Genomic DNA, 19,998 nt, shown 5'->3' with positions numbered 1-19,998 from the left:
CCCATGCTGGGTATTAGACACAATATAGATATACCAGTAGGTGTTGGCCAATTGGGGATTTGGCCAATTCCCAATAAGTGGTGGGCACAGTGGTCCATCTGGATTGGCTCATCAGTGTGGTTCAAGTCACCAAATTTTTTGTCCCCCATGTCTTGCTACATAAAATAGCAATAATAATGACTTTCATACCAATGAATATATTATTTAGAAACATGGTAAGAAATGAATAAAGCCCTTAAAGTATCACACGTCAGAAGGTTACACAAATCCAATTTTATTAATAACAATTTATAAATTATACTTATCTGGTCTTGACATATTATATTAGAATCATGTTTTTTGAGGCAAGTATAGTAATCCTCTACTGCAGGAAAAAAAAGTCTACAGGTGATATGAGAAGTACTGGTATGATAATTTTATAAATTATTCAAGTCTGTGGAAATACTCCAGTTCAGAGATGATACCTGAATTTGTTTTCAGATTTCTCAAGTTTCAGATGCATTTTAGCGCCTCTGCTTGGTTTTGGTATTGTGTGTTTTCTTCTACCAAATGGGGTGGCTTTATTGACAGTTATTTCAGAGATAGCAAATGAGTGACTAGTGGGCCTCAATTGGCCTCAGGCTTTTTCTAAAAACTGGAATTAGTTGTCAAATTTTGCAAAGAGAAAGCTCACCACAGTCTCCCCACCCCTTACATATGATGTGCACCTCACAATTTCACGCATTTTAGTCACCTGCCCGGCTCCTGTAGGCATCTGTGTTGGTTTAAGATGCCTGCTCCACTTCATTTTGCATTGTATCTTGTGGAACCGGTCTGTGCATCAGAATATGCCAATTTGTTATTCCCTAAAGATTTAAGACTAGCTGGAGGGAAGCACGCCTCTTATAGCTGCTCTCCACAAAGCACGGTTCTCTGCCTGTTTAAAGGTTATCTCTGGAGCCTGTAACCTGTTATATCAACATGCTTTGAAATATTTACTCACTTACATCCAACTCAACTGGGCCCCGGCGGGTAAGCCGTTTTTCGTTTTATCTACCATTTATTTCTTCTTTTCTCTAGTCCTACTAAAGTCCCAATCTTCACCATCCCTCCCCAAATCTCCAGATCCCCAGCCTTTCCACTCATTCTCAGCCATCGGGCGTGGGGAGAGGGGGTTGGACCTACTGCATTACTGTTTGTAATAAAACAATTATAAAACAAGGAGAGCAGCCAAAGCAATGAGTTGTGAGCTGAGAATATGGAAATAAGCACACAATTAGTTCTGACTTGAATGAAATATCTTCCTGATATTATCAACTATCTCCTAGAAACCGCATCCTCGTCACCAACAAAAAGTTTCAATGTGAAAGAAAATAAGCCCTTTTCCAAACTAACTTTTTTAAGGGGTAAAACTATGATGAATTTTACATGTATACAATTTATTTATTACTCTTATAGTCTTATATGATACCAACATTTGTTCTCATTTAAAATTGATCTTTTAATTAAGGAAACACACTTGCATTAAACTGTTGGGCCTCAGAATGGAACTGCAGAGGAATAAAATCCTTTTGAAATTAAAAATTATGTTCAGCAGAAACTGATACTTTTAAACCAATATGAATTTTAATAACTAAACAGTAAAACATTTCCCTTAACGTCAAAATCAAAGATGATTGTATTTATTTTAATATCACTATATAAATATGAGAATGTTAATTGAGACTTGCCTAGGTCAAATATTCCAGTTGCATTAACAAACACATACAAAACAAATATAAATTTATAGCCAATCTCAAATTTCCCCATGACTATCTTCTCCATCATGAATTTAATAGCCTGGAAAATGCCTTTTTTGTTTGCTTGTTTTTGTTTATTTTGTTTTATAATCTCTAAGTATCTAGGCAGGAAAGAAAGAGAAACATGACTGAGAAATATTTCAGTTTTGATTAAATACGAGTCTTGTTAGTTGCTATCTCTTTTGGATACTTCCATAGGAGAAAATATGCTGTGAAACAGAGAGAGGCCATGACACAATGGTTGGAGAGGTTAGGCCATTTCTGGATAGCAGTTATACACCTAATGACTTACTCTCTACAAAAAAAGAACTATCACAGTGTAAAAAAAGATGAGATAGTTCATCTGAAAGATAGGTTGCTCTCAACCATACAAACTAATTAATTTATTCTCTTAATGTTCAGACCTCAGAAATATTTTATTCTGTCCTGAATCAGAGATAGGTTCCTATATTGGAATATAGCCAATATTTACCACCTTTCTCTTCTTTTCCCTACATGCAAAACTCCGCCTAATTAAAATATTTTAAAGTGTACTTTTCATTTAATACTGTTAATAACAATGATGGTATTGGATTAAAAAAAATGGCTGCCTTGGTCTACTTCAATTTTGGGGAAGCCATTTAAAAAAATCAAATATGTGAGATAGTTTAAAGTTTTAATAAAGAATTAAGGGTAATTGAATGACAGTGGAATTTCTCATATATTTATTGAATGCCTTACTAGGTCCAAAGTTCTGTGCTGCATGCAGATAAATATCTCAATTTCTTAGTATCTTTGGATCATGGTCCTTCGGCGACTGGTCAGGAAAAATACTATCAGGTCAAAGTGAGGAATTCTTAACTTGGGGAGGTACTAGGGTGGTACCAGTAGATTCAATGCAAAAATTCATCACTCTGGGTTTCAACAGCTTCACTCCAAGTCTACATTTTAACAGTGTGTGGAAGAAGGATTCTTTACAATCTACCTAGACCATGATTTGAGAATTTTAGGAGCCAATAGCTTAAACTATACTAAAACAATCCAAAAGCTTTAAAAATGGTCATAGCAAACCCTGTCTGGACCTTAAATCTTGGTGGTAATAATTTGAGAGTTTAAAGACTCTAGAGGCAATGTTTTGTTCTTGAGGGAGCAGAGGCCAGAAGGTCAACTTGCAAAGCATGTCCCAGAGTCTGGTGCCTTGTGCCTTGCTCCCTTGCCACACAGGGGTTCTAACAATTTCACTATCCGAATTTTGCTTTAACATTCTAAAAGCATAGTCTCTAAGACTAATATGAGCAGGGCAGGTTATTTTCTCCCTCCACAAATTCTGGTTGCATAATTTAACATAAAATTTGGGGAAGAGACTATTATCTTTCTACATTTCCAAAAGCTCTTACTGATACAGTTTAAAATATGCAGTTGAAATGCTGCATTTTCTCGAGTATTCAATACCTTTCTTGGATTTTTTTTTCCTAACTGCAGGAATAGGATAAATAAAACCACTCAGTTCCTTAAGCACAGCAAACATGAATCAAATAGCTTTTACTCCACATGTATAAAAGGCAATGCCACCATCATAAGTTTCTTAATATTTCCTGTCACCTGTAAGCATTTTCATTTATTAATCTCAATATATTTTAATAGCATACATATGTTCTCAAAAAATTCTTCCCTGGGGCTTACTGTCAGTTTTTTCTTCCCCAGCTCTTTTAAAATCTTAGCCTATACATGACTTAAAACACGTTTTTAACAAGTTACATGAAAATCTCCATTTGTGCTCCATATTGACACAGACTCTCCTAATCTGGGAGAAAGCAATCACATTCCAGTTGTGTTGTCAGCGTGAGGGCCATAGGCTCCAAAGCACTAAGTTCCTAGAGCTGTAAATCCATTGTGTTGCATGTTACAAATAAGGAAATTGCCTTGTGACAGCTACAGTTTGGAAGCATTAACATTTTTCTTCGCAACTCTCACTTTTAATCTTTTCAGTTATTTTCCTTAGTAAAACTTAGCCACAAAGTATGACTTCCTGCATCACTGACCTATATGCCATAATTAAAAGAAATAAATTCCAATCAACCATGACCAAGGTTGCAGTCAGTATTAAAGACAACTGACTCTTATCGATTTAGCAAAAAGTAGTTCTCTCTGCGCTGCATCTCCTTCCACCGTGCCTCTCCTTGCCCCTTGGTCCATTTGAGCAAGCTACTTCACGTCGCATTAAGAATGCGTGACGTGTGTTTCTAGCGGTTGCATTTTAAGTTTGGTCTTCTCAACCATGAAAACACAGTTATAAATTGTTCTCGGAGCTAAACCACTCAACATCTTGGCACTTGGTTGTTTTTAACTTTTCAACAATAGGCACTGTTCACTCCCCTCCATCTCAGTTCTTTATCCAGTGATCAGGCAGGACACTGATGAAAGGCTAGTCACGGCTTCCCCCCATGGTATCAGTGTGGTGGCATGTGATGATTCACATGGGGTGTGTTTGATCCGAGAAAGCCCAGTCTCTGCTTATTCTTCCTTTGTTCTGTCATCTGGGGGAAAAGAGAGAGTGTGTTCAGCTGATTTTCTCATTCTTTCCCAGTGGTGGGGGGGCCACAGAGTTTGGGGTTAATATTTCCCAAACACCCACAGTCTGTCCCGCATCATATACCATATATTTATCAAAAAAAGGGAAAATATTTTTTTAAAGTGAATTTCTATAAACAGAGGAAAAAAGCAAACCCCCTTCTGTGGTTAAGAAACAGGAACCACGGTTCTTTTAAAGCAGCCTTTGCTTGTCACATAATCATTGCCATCACCACAGTCATTTTAACAGTTACCACAGTTACTTTTGATATTGTTTTTACTAATGCGAACAATTTTACATGATGAAGCAGTTGATTATAGCATCGAAATGACAGATACTAATGATGATCTGCCTTTCCGATGAGTTTAGTAATTGCTGTGAGGGCAGAAAATAGGATTTTCTATCAAAAAGTCCAAGGAGGGCCTTGTGTTTGGCATTTGCTCCTTTCTTCCCCCTTCCACAGAGGGAGGAGTGGCACCTAAGATGGGGAGGTGGGATGAGGAGAAGCCGCTGCTTGCTGAGACACGGTTCTTACAGCACAACATGGGGTTTCTTTATTGGCATTTGCGTTCCTCTGGGGATAACAATCTTGCTCCCGGGAGTCTCTGGGTCTCCCCTCACTCAAGGCGGTGAATGATTCCACCCCCCGCCGCCCCAGCTCCATCTCCCTGAGGGCTCTGACCTGCTCCTTGAGCTCTGCCAGCTGACCCGACAGCTGTTTGACCAGACTCATGGTCGATTCCAACTTCTCCTGCAGGTTCCGAATCTCATTTTGCTCACTGTCACCTTCATTGCTAACGAGGGACATGGCTCGCATCCGAGGAAACCAGTCCAAATTCTTCTCCTACGAGCAAATAAATGTTCAGGAACAAGCGAATAAATATGGAGGGGAGACTGAAGTTCTGTAAAGAATGTTTATAGGTGCTCATTATTATTAACATTTAAATCAAAGCTTCTTAGCACTCAAAGCAAAAGGTATTCTTTCTTCCCAGGGGTGGGGCGGGGCTGAGGGTGGGAAGGAAGTTGGGGAACATTGGTCTTCAGGAGCTGGGGGAAGATCTTAAATTTTGGAACAAACTTCTTATGGGCTCCCAGGGAGGTCCTGGATAAAGCATTTAGAACAGCGTCCTCAACCCCATGGCCATTCAGTGAATCTTGATGAATGATGAGGTAGGAAAGAGCAGATCTGGAGGCTGGAGAGAGCAGATCCAAGTGTGTGTGGGTACAGTATAGGCATGAGCTGTTTCTCCCTCCCCCCTGGCACAGAAGAGAAAGCGGTGGTGAAGCAGGAGGATAGTGAAAGAGATGTTTCAGTTCCAGCCACCCACACTAGTTCACCTCCCACTTCCCCAAGACAGGCTCTGAGCTCTACTCAGGGAAGAGAGAAGTGGGAGGGCATGGCCCTACGTTACTCTGTCTGCTCCCTTTGGAAACATTTTATTACGAGTAAGGGTGAGGTTTCAGACTTAAACTTCCCCAGAGGGCAATGCTGGTGCCACTTCTGTTTTTCTAGGCAGACTGGGTTTAGGGGGGTGTGTGTGTGTATGTGTATTTGTGTCTATGTTTCCCCTTCATTGTGGTAGAGACAGACAGTTTAACCAGATACCCAGCTCTCTTGAAAACTCTACCTGACTGCCTAACATCACAGAATTACCTACACTACATTTTTCAATCCTCAAAAAACTTTGCAAGGTAAATCATATTGTCCTCATTTTACAGATGAGGAAATAAGAGGCCCTAATAGTTTAATTATCCATGTTACGAGCTAGTAAATGGCAGCGCTAGGATTTGAAGCCAGGTGAGCCTTTCCACCACTGATTTGGTATGTTAGACTGTATCTCTATTTACCTCTCTATTTCTCTAAGTTACCTTCTACCAGCATCCCTAACAGTGACCCTCCTGCTTAAGATTCTTTCCATTCCGGAAAAGCCCATGGCAGTGGCTACGACGACTTCTGCCTGGGGGATCCCTAGAACAAGAATTACCAGAGTGCTTTCTTTCCCTAAGATACATGAAAATGCCTAGCCTATGAATCTCTACAGTTCTGTCTCAATCTCACCTGGCCCTTGGGCTGGCTTTTTGTGGTAGTTGTTGTTGTTAGACAGAAAATAACAAATTCTTTAGAGTTCCCTACCCCCAATGGCAGTGAAAAGGGCCGACCGATAAAGGAATAAGGATAAAACATATTAAAGACTATATTCCCTATACTATACATTACATCCCTATGGATTATTTATTTTATAACTGGGGATTATATTTTAATCCCCTTTACCTATTTTGCCCGCCCTCCCAACCCCTCCCGCATCTAGTATCCACTATTTCATAATGGATATAAATATCGAATCACTAACTATGATGTACACCTGAAACTAACTGGATATTGTATGTCAATTATTCTTCAATTAAAAAAACACATTAAAGAGTTTTAAACTGCATTTAAACAGCTGTAGCTAAGTAGCATTTCAAAGGAGAATGGTAACTTATTCTGAAGTGCAGAGTGACAATAAGATTCATTCATTCAATCAATCCTTCAACATCTGTCATCAAGTATTTAGAGATGAAAATCAGATAAGACAAGATGCCTGCTTTCAAGATGCTTGTGGCTTAGGACAGCCCTCCACGAAGAGTGGACTGTGCACTGTGTATATCAAAATCCCCTGGGGTTGCTTATTAAAATTGCAGATTCCAACCCCACCACCTCTTACCAAATCAGAAGCTCTTAGGGGACACGCATCATCCCTACGCACACTAAAGTTTAAGAACTCTGGTCCATGCAGACAGAGAAGATAAATGATCACCACTGGGCTAGTGGCAGGGTAGGGAGATGGAGTGGCAGGGAAAGCTCTGAAATGAACTTTTGTGGGGAATGGGAAGAGGAAACCAAATAGAGGCCCATTAAATGCTTTCAGGGCAGGATGGATGGCCCAGCTGAGTGGGAGACTGTGCCTTGAAAGACTCCAGCAAAGACGATTATTTACCAACAGCCCAGGTGGATGTGCCGTTGAGGCAGAGAGCTGGACTGATACAAGATGGTATGTCTCTGGAATGGGTATCAGAAAGACAAAAGTGTGGGGAAGCTAGGAATACCAGCAAAGCAGTGGTTGGAGTGAGAACTATTAACGTGTGGACTAGTAGAAAGAATGGAGAAGAACAGACCTATTCTATAAATGCTCTATAAGCACTTAATCCTTGCAACAATCCAATGAACTTAAGTTCTATATTCTATCTAGTATCTATATTATCTACAATACTATCTATTATCTGAATTTTACAAATGAAGAAACTGAGGATAGCAAATGGTTTAGCTGGGATCCCAATACAGACCTGTCTGCATTGAGGTCTCTTGACAGGATAGGACACTGTGGACAAAAAGTGGAATAATAAAATTTAAAATTCTGAAGATAGAACAACCTCAGGAAATGAAAATTCTAGGTGAGAGTGCCTTAAATCTGATAAAATATCAGTGAATTTAGGGAGTTAGTGTTTAATGGGTGTAGAGTTTTAGTTGGGGAAGATGAAAATTTTCTGGAGACAGATGGTGGTGATGGTTGCACAACAATGTGAATGTACTTAATGCCACAAAACTGTACACTTACAATGGCCAAAATGGAAAGTTTTATGTTATGTATATTTTACCTCAATAAAAATCACTGAATTTTCAAAGGCTCATCTTTTGGATGAATCGTGCACAAAGCCCCTAAAGTCATCCTGAAGGAGATCAGTAGTTGGGGTAAATGAGGATGCTGTGGGCGGCCAAGGGCCAAAATCTGTGATGAATGTATGGGAATGACCAGGTGGTATTAGAGGACAGTGATAGGAAGGGCTTGAAAATTGCATTTCCATGCGAGGGTGAAGACGTGATGATTTCTTGGCTATGGGGAGCCCAGTCTGCTGACCCTGTTCTGGGGCCCTCAGCACAGAGGGGTTGGGAAAATAGGCAGCTGTCACCGGTGGGCTAAAAGAGAAGAGGAGAGCCAAGAAGGCAGCATTCTGGGAGAGGAGAGCTGGTCTGTAACAGGATAGGGATTCCAGGAGAGGGCTATTGGAACAGAAGGGTTTGAAAGCCTCAGAGAGCTGGACCAGGGGTGAGAAGGTACCAGGTGTCATGGTGAAACCCAAGGTGAGGATAGTGAGAACATCAACTTTCAGAAAGTTTCCAAAAGAAGCAGAGGCAAAACCCTTGTCCTAATGATTAGCAGACTGTGACTCTGCCAAAGAGAAAGAACATGAGTGAGACTTTGTGAAACTGCCTCCAAAGAAACGGGGCCGGGATCTGTCCAGTCTCTTGCTTTTGAGGAAACAACAGGCAGCTCTCAGAGGACCATCGCCCAGCCCTTTGAGCCACGGGACTCTCTTTCCCTACACATTTTCTTCACTTGTTCCTTTGTTCATCCACTCATTTACTCATTCTTACTGTGTTTACTACGTCTGTGCTAGGCACTGGGAAAACAATAGTGAGTAAAGCCCAGCACAATTCTGCGCTCATGGAATTGACAGTCTAGGTGGAGAGTAAGACTTCAATCAAAGGATAAAAATAATGACAAGCTGTGCTTACGTGCTCAGTAGGAAGCCACACTGCTCTGATGTCCTTTCTCTTAGTCCCTAAAAATCATTCTCTCTTCTAACTCTCATTTGGTTTTTCTCATCTTTCTTTCTTTCACTTCTTGTATCTTACTATTTTTGTCTGTTTTTCCTCAGTCTTTTCTCTCATATTTTTCTGCTTTTTGTTTCATTCCTCCCTTCTCTTGTATATCATTTGGTTCTTTTTCCTAATTTTTCAGGGACCTGCACTGAATGTTTTACATCTCTCACAAAAATGGAAAAAAAAAAAAAAAAAAAAACCCAACCTAAATTGATTGTTTTTTTGTCCTCTTTTTATGAATAAAGCTTGTCTTTTAAAAATAATTTTCACAACTTATGTTTCTTCAAAATTAATGCAGAAAGTACATTCTTTTCACCAAAATTAACTCAAATACAACAGCGTCCTCTGAATAAATGCCACATATACTTTTTCATAGAAAGTGGCTCCCAACTAAACACTCAAAAGTTCCTCTCTCTGCTCTAATGGTACAATGAGTGGCTTCCATGGAAGGCTCAGCCTGAGGAGAGTGACTGGCTAACAAGACACCGCTCCCTCACCATGTCGATTTGTAATGTGCCCACCATCTAACAAAGCAGTTGGATTTGATCTGTTATTTCTCAGTTACTCATATATACTATGTACATCTTGTGATTATGCACATGACTAGTAGATTCCCATGTTGACTTTCGTTAGTCAATATGAAATCACTTCCTTATTTCACCAGGAATGAAAATATTTGACCACAAGGTAGTATAAAGTCAGGGAAGCTGCAGATTAACTGTTAGATTCTGCGGTTACAAAGTATGATCCTAGGAACTTGGTGAGTGGAAATACAGAGCTTCTCGAGGTTTCTAAAATGCAAAGCCCAGCAATGAACTAGTAATGTCTCTGAGAAGTCCCTTTAGGACACAGAGCAGGCCAACCATAACCCTTTTGCTATTCCTAAATTCTGATAATAATGTATCTTTCTAGATGACTAGAAGATCAATAGATAGAACTGTAAAAATCTTTCAAATAGTCCTTTCAACAGATCAATTTGTCTTACTTAATTTTGTAGTTATTCAATAAAATGATTAGATTGTGAGTGTCAGTCAAAGCTTAGCTATGCTATGTTTTCATATTTGGTTCTTGAATGTGATACCCCATTTGTGGGAAAGAGGCAATGTGGTATAAGGGAAAGAGCACCGACCTAGAAGTCAGGATACCTGGGTTCCGGTTTTAGCTCAGCCAAAAACTAGCTATGTGATATAAAGGGGGGGGGGGGGAACCTTACTCTCTGAGTCCCTATTTCCTCATCTATAAAACCAGAATGTTACCCTAGGTGGTCTCTGTCTCTCTTCCAGCTCATCATTCTGTGAGCTATGAATTCAAGGAAAGATTTAAAAATCAAATTGCTGAGACAAGCCTTGAGCTCGCCAAGTGAGCAAACAGAAACATAGCATTTAGACTAGAAGCAATCTCAAAACCACATAAACCAAGCTCAGCATATTACAAATGCCCAGCCTGAAACCTAGAAAGTTTAGGTTTCCTTGAGGCCTTACAACACGATGGTGGCAGACATCCCTGCACTCGATTTCCACTTCTGGACAAGCTCTGCCATCTTACGTAGTGGAATAGCTCGTACATAATCTATGCCTGTTGATGCTTAATGGACCATAAGAAGAAGTAAAGATTACAATAATTTCTTTCCACATCAGAAGGATATTAAGAAGAAATGAGATTGATTTCAGTGAGCCAAACATTGGGGATATTGTCTTATGTCTTTTTAGCTCTACTAGGTACACATTCAAAGTTGCCTGCACGTAAGCTAAAGAGAAAGGAAGCACTGTATTCTACATCACAGTAATAGATCTCATTTGCTGGCTGCCTAGCAAGTGTCAGACACTTAGTCATACTATGGCCAGTACTCACAGCAATTCCATAGGTAGAGACTTTTACCATCCCCACTTTACAGATGACAACACTGAGGCAGGAAGAGGATTAGTTGCTTGCCCAAGGTCACACAAGTGTTGTAAGTGGCTGGGCCAGGCTTTGGCCTCCACCCTGTGCAATTGGAAATCCTGTGCTCCTTTCACTGCACTGAAATACTTCTCCATGTCTAATGGTGATGTCAATGCTTAGCTTCTGAACTTGCCAAAGAAAACTGAGATTACAGTGAGAATTTTATACATATGTATATTTTATAACTTGAACCCCCTTGATTACTTCTTCTAGGATATACTAAAGGTGTATTTATTGAAAATCAGAACAACAAACCTTCTAGGCATTGTATCAGAGATGCATGTGCAGGGACTGATGGAAAAGCATAAGCACTTGACATGCACTGTAATTTTGCAGAGTGCTCTGAAATATCACTAATGAGGGGTAACATGTTGAACATATCATGTATTGTATTACATGGTAATGGAATATCAATAAACCGTTTAATAAGTACCTTCACCTCTGCTTCCAGACTCTAGGGCTATGCTTAGAATGTGCTGTCACAAGACCATTTGCTAAGGTTTTCCTTGATTATCATCCTCTTCGAAGCCTCAGGTTTCTACTGCATTTTCCATTCTAAAAGCATTTGCAAAGCGTCCAAGGCTAGCGTATAACCATTTCCCCAAAGCTTCAGCATGACCCACTGCATTCCTCTTTTTGCACTTTTGGTCTGAAGAGGTCAGTAGAAATGGCTCTCAAAAAGAACACTAGCAATGCCAACTACTACCTACTTACTGGAAGGTCCCTGAGAACCATTCCTGCTTTCCTGGAACTTCAGACCTAGGAAAATAATCTGGAACAAGGATTCTTCCTGAAGTTTGGATAAGAGAGTGCTTCATGTACTCCATCCCAGTCTCTGCTCAATGAAGTAGGGGCATGGTGGGCTTCTCACCCTCATACCAACATGGGGGCCTTGCTGGCAGGTTAGGTATTACCTCAAAAAATTAAAAGACACCCACAACATTAACATCTGAGTTTCTGGCCTGTTTCCTAGTGAACATCCCACCTGTATACGACTAGTGAACATCCCACCTGTATACGACAAGTGTTGCTCAATGTGGGCAACAAAAAGACGGGTTCTCATAGGGGTGCAGATGTAGGCCCTGGGTTCATGAGGAAGGAGAATGAAAACATACTCTTCTTTGACAAACTTTAGGAACTGGAGGTGAAAGAAAGGATCCAGCTGTATCTTTTCAAATTAAAACACTATATTCCTGGATTGACAAATAAATGAAAACCTTAGCAACTCATTCTAAAAAGAGGGAGAGAAGAAGAGTAAATTTTGCTGCATTAGAAAAATACCATGTTATAAGACTGGAAGATTTGTTTGCCAGCCCTTATTAACTATGTCTTTCTTCTGTAGCTCCCTGCATTTTACATTCTGCAACTGGTGGGGTCCTGAAAACATGGGAGAGTACCAAATTTGTGTGGATTGAGAAATTATAAATGTGTTAGTTATCCAAAGCAAACCTGTATTGAATGGTTTTGTAAAGCAACAAATCCCTTTACAGTGTCATTGTCATACCTTGAAATATTTTAAAAATCTAAATGCTCAGATATCAAATTTGCATTGAGTATGTGAAAGGGGTTTGAATGTTATAAAGTACTATACAAACATAAAGTGTCCTTGGACTGCAGAGGCAACATGCGCAGTGGTTGGAGCCCTTACCTTATAGACGTGCACAGCACCTAACAATGCTCAACCAGCAACAGCCACTGGTGCCACTGCTGTGCTCCTGCCTGGCCCCCTTTCCACGGCACCACCTCCAGGTTGTTGATGGGAAGGGGGCTGCTGGCCCGAGAGCCTTCCAGGGACAAAGCCTATTTAATTTAGTCACTGCTCCCCAAGGCAGAGAGAAAAATAGGTCCAGCAAAAGTGCAGATGAAGGAGGGGAGTGCTGGGATGAAAAATGATTTAACCGGACTATTGATCTCAGCAGGGCCACAGGTTTGGAATCAAAAAGTTACACCTGGGAGGCACCGGAAGCTGGTCCAATTCTACAGCCCCCTTGTTTTATATGGAGCATGGCTGTGGTGGGAGCGGGGCATGACCTGTTCGCAGCATGCGGCATGCAGGAGGGCATCAGGGCCCTGCAGGCTCCGGCCTCTGCAGAGCTGAAAGCCTGAAGGCCCCTCTCTCTGTGGCTTCCTCACCTTAGGGAGCCAGAGTGAAGCAGCTGAATATGGACCCCTTGCCTGAAAAGAGGATCAAAATAGTTCAACAAACTTTTACAAAAGAGTGTCAGGAAGAGTGCTGGGCTCTGGAGTTTCAAAGACTCATGGGTCAAGATTCCCATCCTTAGAATGTTTCCAGACTGGCTGGGGAACTAGGTACTGCTCAAGTTAGCCAGAAGTGAGGACTGCGGCCTTCTGCAATGGGCGAGAGGCACTGCATGCACTATGCCGGCCAAAAAGTCGCCCCTGAGGGTGATCTGCACACCAGATGGTGGGCCTGGGCTATTTGGAGGGTTGACAAAACTGTGCTCTTCAAGGCCTACCTATCTCAGTAACCTGAAAATGCACCAATTTTGAAAAGTGGGGCTCTCGGCAGTGACCTGGAAAAATAGGTGTTGCTACAAAGTGTGACGAGGACCCTTCGGCTTAGCTTTGTGCCCGTGGTGGTGAGTGGCTGGTGGACAATAGGTTGGACTGGGAGCAGAAACCTCAGCCCCAGGGAACCCACCTTGCTTCTTTTGCCCATTCCTCCTTACTCCTTCCTTCCCAATGCTCCCTCAGCAACTTCCTGTCCATCCACACAGGGAGGGCAGTGGATGCATACAGAAGCGAAACTGCTGACTGATTCTCTTTTGGTCTCAGTCTTCTCAACCCTGATGTAGCTAACCATGGCCCTTGGGTGTCTACACAGCACATCAGCTACATCTGTGAAAGGTGGGGTCCTGATTTGTTCCCAGCTGTCAGGCACCCAGGGATGGAGCCACAATGAGAAGAGAGAGTGGTCCATGGCTGGGGAGGGTCTAAGAGGGCCTGGATCCAACAGCAGCTTAGGGCAGCTGGAGAGCGACAGGCCTCTTGTCAATAACCAGCAGGATTGCTAGGTGGGGAAGTGAGAACACCAAGGGGCAGAAGGGCTCTGGCTGTGGGGCACCTATGATGTGGGATTGCTGGGAGGTGATGGAGAATGGGGCATTGGACCCAAACATGAGTAGCAAGCAGGGTGAGGAACACTCAAAGAGATGGGAGCGGAGCCCAGCACCCAGAGCTGCTTTGAGTCATCAGCCAGCTGATTCTGAGATACACAGCAGTACCAGATGGAGGGACCGGGACCCAATCAGTCAAAGGTCTGGTGATTCAGTATGGGGAGCTCGTCTGCCAACCAGCTATGTAGAGTGATCAAGGAACTCAAGGGCCTGCTCCGCCATTACCCTAGATCCCTACTGCTGTTTTTCCTACATAATTGTTTAGGGAGAAACATTCTGACAACAAATGAAAAACAAAGAAATAAGTAAAGCTTGTGCATCAGAGGAGACTGTCAGGGATGCCAGACAGCTCCAAGGTCCTACCCAGACTTCCTCAGAGCCAGTCATTTCCCTGCCTGTTTGTGTGTTTCTTTTCCTGTAAATTTGTAACTCCACTTAATCTATATGTTTATCATTGGGACTTTAACATTTTCTTAATCTTATTATTTATTAATTTTCATATTTAATCTCTTAGCCCCTTTATCAGAGAACATAAATATTTATTTTTTTCTGCAAATAATTTGAAGTATGAGCATTTGCAAGTCTCACTGGGAAAGAAATTTCCTCTAATTGGGGAGATTTCTTCGTCAGAGTATTGAGTACTTGTGTGGGCATTTGTCCAACTTTTGGCCGCCCAGCATCTGCAGCCCTTCCTATGACTGAGGCGACCACCACTGTGGGGTCTTGGTGGAAGGCTGGGTCCAGCATCCTGCTCTAGAAGCTAAAAAGGCTGACCCAAACTGTCCTCTCTGTGGCAGCTAGAGTCCAGTCACAGGACCTAAGAGTGACCCATGGGTTGCTCCTGCCTGAGATTTTGACGTGGAACACGTGATGCCAAGAAGCAAGCACATACAGAATTCCTTTTGTCCACAATGGTTGCAGCAGTGACTTCTGGCTGTGGTGATACCACCAGTGCCAGGGCCAACTTCTAGGGCACAGCAGCAGCGGCCGTGGCACCTTCCCTCCAGCCAGGTCATCCCCAGGTGGGACCTTCTGGCCAGCTCACTTTGCTTGGATTCTGCCCGTAGTGAGCCTGGTTGTCTCTCCTCTTAATTCAGTACATCTCTTCCACAAATGCCTTTTCTCTCTAAGATAACCAGAGTCAGTTGCTATTGTTTAAAGAACTCCAACTGGTATACATGTCAAGGAATTAATAGGGTCAAGTGTTAATTTAACACCAGCCAATTTTGTCCAGAATAAAGATGATAAAACTTTAAACTAGAGTGGCTAAGGTCCTTATCCAAGTCATATAGCTAACTATTATAGAATAATTGTATTTTATAAAATGTAATTATGTAATAATTATGACATCATTAATCAATGATGGGGTCATCAATTACACAGAGGAGAAATGTGTGAACTGTTTGGTGTATATAAGCCCTTTTGAGGGCAGTATCTGTTTCTGATTTCTTCTTGCATCTTCCATTTGATAGAATCTGTACATCAAGGGCACTCGATACATATTGTTGGCAAAATGGATGGATGATTAGGAGTTATTGTATATGGTACAAATGAATATAGCAACCTGAATATGGTAACCTGAATTTTTCAATAAGACCTATTATTAGTATGAACAATTCCCCTTTCTTTTTGCCCTTTACTAATTCAAAGCAAAAAGCCTTCCTTCCTCCCATTCTTCAAATATATTTAATGAGCACTTACTGTGTAGTAGATACTGCTCACTGGCTAAAGCAGTGAACTGCTCAGGAAGGGTCCTTGCTGTCATGGTGCTTACATTCTAATGGAAGGTGAATGAAGGGGAGGAAGAGTGTGGAGATGACAACAAATGAAAAGAAATGAAGTAACTTCAGATAAGGATAAGTACTATGAAGAACAGGTGATTCGAAAGATTATCTTGGGAGGAGACGGAGCTACTGTAGATTGGGTAGGCCACGAAGGTTGCTGTGAGGAGGTGATGTTTGACTGACAAGGGGATAGCTCTGCACAGAAATGATGGGACAGAGTTTCAGGCAGAGGGAACAGTAACAAAAAGGCCCCAAGGCAGAAAATGACACTGGCATATCTGAAGAACAGAAAGAACGTTGGCGTAACCGGAGTGTGGTGCCAAGTGAGAGACAGGGAGTGAGAGGAGCTAAGGTCCCAGAAGTAGACAGGGACCAGTTATGGAAAGCCCTGTATACAGTGGGAGCCAAGGAGGATTTTGGCTCTCTACAGAGAAACGGCATTTCCTGGTTTACGGCAAAAATATATACACACGTACACAGACACACACACACACATAAACACACATACAATAAAATAGAACACTTTGGCTGTTGTATGGAGAACGGACATGATAGACTCCCATTTGGAGACCACTGTCTCCAGGTGGTCATTCATGGTGGCTTTGGCAAGGGTAGCAGGAGTGGGGCAAAGGGAGGTATGTCAGCCAAGGGGGCTTTGAAGTCAGCAAATGAGTATTTGGAAATGCATACTTGACTGACAACACCTTTTCCTGGAAGATAAGGTTGCATTCACAGAACTCAAAATATTTAGTTAGCATGACTAATGTGAATAGACAGACTGGATAATTCAGCCTCTAAAATGGATTATTGGGGGGCCGGCCCCGTGGCTTAGCGGTTAAGTGTGCGCGCTCCGCTGCTGGCAGCCCAGGTTCGGATCCCAGGCACGCACCGACACACGGCTTCTCTGGCCATGCTGAGGCTGTGTCCCACATACAGCAACTAGAAGGATGTGCAACTATGACATACAACTATCTACTGGGGCTTTGGGGGAAAATAAATAAATAAAATAAATAAATAAATAAATAAATAAATAAATAAAATGGATTATTGGGCCAGAACTCCACAGCTGTTCTCCCAGAGAAAAGAATTGGGTCATGCCATTGTGTCCCGACTCTGCATTCAGTGACACTATGTTGGTAGCTTGAAATTAGCCATGGTGGGAGTATCTACACCACAGAAATAGGCAAATGCTACCATCATGGCTTTCCCGCTACCACTAGAACTGGTTGTCAAACATTAACTAGCACACTACTCGGCAAATATTCCTTGCTAGTAGAGATGCAGGAAGCCTTAAAGGTAGTTTAAATTAAACCACTGACCCAAAATCACATATCAGAAGATTAGAGCAGAACCAGGATGACAACGGAGGTCTCCTGAAACACTAAAGACATCCCCAATCTTAAAAGTCTCTTGACCTTAGAACATGTCACCGTCTCAATTTTTATTTTACTGGGTTCACCGTTTAATCATGTTTTTCCTGAATCTTTCAGTTATTCTGTATTTACCTACGTACTTCGGATTTTACTCTCCTCAATTATGACAATGAAAAGCATGTTTACATTAAGATCACCTTGTTCTTTAAAATCCAAAAAAGTCAACAATGAAAACAAAAAAGTGCAATTTATGTTTCAAATACTATTGAGAAAATGTTGAATAGCTAGTGATGACACCAGACTCAGAATAGCCCAAAGAAAGAGCAGATCTGAGAGTTTTTTGGCTCGACTCTTACAGAAGAGTATACTCAATTTTACATAAGAGTCTGTCTGGGTATCTTCATAGGCTCATCTTCTAAAAGTAACCCTAAGAGAGGGGTTTGGATTTTCAAACCAAGCAGAGGTTCAAATAACACAACCATTTTATGCTTTAATCATAAGCAATAATAATTTAGTTCAGTGCATGTTTCAGCTAAACTACAACTTGATAAATTTCTTTCTAAAATGTAAATCAAAACAGCTTTTCTGCAAGTCCTGTCTGATATTTTGACAAGACTCTCCTGAAATTTCTCTCAAATATAATCATCATATTCATCTCCATTGTATGTAACTTACTAGGAGAATTAATAATAATAAATTTATAAAAAAAGAATAATATATTTATATGTAGAGCTCAAGGAAAATTTTATACACACACACACACACACACACACAAAGTCTATACAGAAAATACTATTTCTAGAGAAAAAACATTCCCAGAAATCTTTTATCACCAGAGTCAAATGCAACACAGTAACAAATGGAATTAAAATCTGCTTTAGTAACTGCATCTGTTACTGTTTGAACTTCACTGTCTCTTTTCCTTCACATATACGTATGTGTATGTGTATGTGCATGTGTATGTGTATGTGTATATATATCACATATATATGTTTGTCTCACACAAAGAAATGGGTAAATCTTCTAAAAGTCTATTTAAATTCCTCCTTTGGAATAAAAAAAAAGAATGCTCTTTTTTTTGTTGTTGTTGAGAGCAAAATATTTAATGAATGGTCACCAAATCTCAAAATTACATAAGAGTCCAGCACGTGGTTATCATCACAAAGCTTTAAGTGCCATAATCTGATTATACTGACTTTGTAGTCAGCCAGCTCACCAGCTGATGTCCTCTTACTAGGCCCTGATGTTAAGGCATTTTATCAAATTCTTCTTTTAACTTGTTTGGTCTATCCTTAAATCTTTTCCCTTGTCTTCAAAATACTATCCAAGCAGATGAAAAGAGTTGGTGCTCCTCAAAGTGTGTCTCCCCTGGGCTAGCAGCATCAACACCAACTGGAAAATGGTTAGAAATGCGAATTCTTAGGCCAAATCCCAGACCCACAGAATCAGGAACTCTAAGGTTGGGGCCCAATAATCTGTGTTTAACAGGCCCTCTAGGTGATTCTGATGTGTATTAAAGTTTGAGAACAACCACTCTAGATAATTCAAGACCTAACCAGTGAATCTTATCACTAATTACTGGATGAACCTTAAAGAAAATCCTTAACTGTACTCATGTTACACATTCACTGAGTAATCATATAATTTGTTGGCTAAATAGGAACATACTTGAGTATGAAAGGAGTGCTAAAAATTTTGCAGAGACAATGGCATAATCAGGACCATTCCAGTCAAAATTATTGTTCCTCTGGGTTCCATTAAAACCCGGACTATCATTTATGGTATCTGGACCAACTATTTAGGAGAAGGAAAGAGTTCTATAACAGCATCTGGACAGCCTCTAGATTAGAAAATTCCATTTACATATGTAAACTGTTGAGAGGATGATTCTGAGGTATTATCTACTAGGAAGTCATAAGTATTTTAGTCACTTGTAAATTGCCTGTAAAAATGGGTTTTGACATATTTCTCATGGGAGTAGTCCATACCTGACACTCTCACTTTATTATTTCCCATTATCTCTTTTTCTTTTATAAAGTAGGTTGATATTAATACTCTACTGAAATTTCTCCTTGATTCCAATGACCTTTTCGTATAAAATCCAAATTTTTTCCCTCAGTTTTTATCATCACTGGCCTCTCTACCAGTCTCTGAATTATTTCAAAAGTCTCTCACCAAGAGTTGGAACATGGTCATAACAAAAATCTGGAGAGGCTCTTTTGGGTTAGCACAACACAGAGACCTAACAATAAACTCCAAGTTGGACCAGGATGATGTGCCAGGTTGCACCAAAGAAATCTTACACTCAGGCCAAGCTTTTTCATTGGCATCAAGGAGCTAAAATTTCTTCACTAGATTCTTCAAGTAGGACATCATGTGGATTGAGGGATGTTGAATTAAAAAATCTGAATTGAGTCCAAACCAATACGTTCTTCACATTGAGGGGCAAGCAGGTTGTAACGTCAAAATGGGATGGAACTCTAAGTTAGATTATAGCTTTGCAGAGTATAGCAGTGACCACTGTCTAGTTGGCTCCGGGACTTGGAACAACTACAGGATGGCTCACAGCTTGAAGAGAATTTTACCATGGCCGCCAAGGCACCAACAGCTGACTAGCTGGGTCCACAGACAACCAGTCCTGAACACAGTGAGCCCAGCAGCTGTAGGTGATGACACAGAATGCTGCCAAGCAGCTGTTAAAGAAGCAATGAGGTAATTTCAAACAGGAAGAACAAGGGAAACTTCAAATGATGAAGCAGAGCTGTGGGCTGGCCAGGACACAAGTGAGGCTG

General features: G+C 41.0%; 1 protein-coding gene across 1 annotated transcript in view; it reads right to left on the bottom strand.

Moving 5' to 3' along the window:
* Nucleotides 1-260: 260 nt before the first annotated feature.
* The window catches only part of ITPR2 (inositol 1,4,5-trisphosphate receptor type 2), a 472,032-nt gene continuing 452,294 nt past the window's right edge, over nt 261-19,998 (bottom strand). Inside the window, exons 56-57 of the mRNA XM_058558623.1 lie at nt 5,012-5,173; nt 261-4,294 (exon numbers count right to left, since the gene is read on the bottom strand). Of these exons, the coding sequence (XP_058414606.1) occupies nt 4,208-4,294; nt 5,012-5,173 (249 nt within the window). The 3' untranslated portion in view covers nt 261-4,207. The remainder of the gene's footprint in view (nt 4,295-5,011; nt 5,174-19,998) is intronic.

This window comes from Diceros bicornis, chromosome 17 (assembly GCF_020826845.1).
Source record: "Diceros bicornis minor isolate mBicDic1 chromosome 17, mDicBic1.mat.cur, whole genome shotgun sequence".
NCBI lineage: Eukaryota > Metazoa > Chordata > Mammalia > Perissodactyla > Rhinocerotidae > Diceros > Diceros bicornis.
Note: the sequence above shows the minus strand (reverse complement) of the source record. Positions and strands in the feature narration are given on the sequence as shown.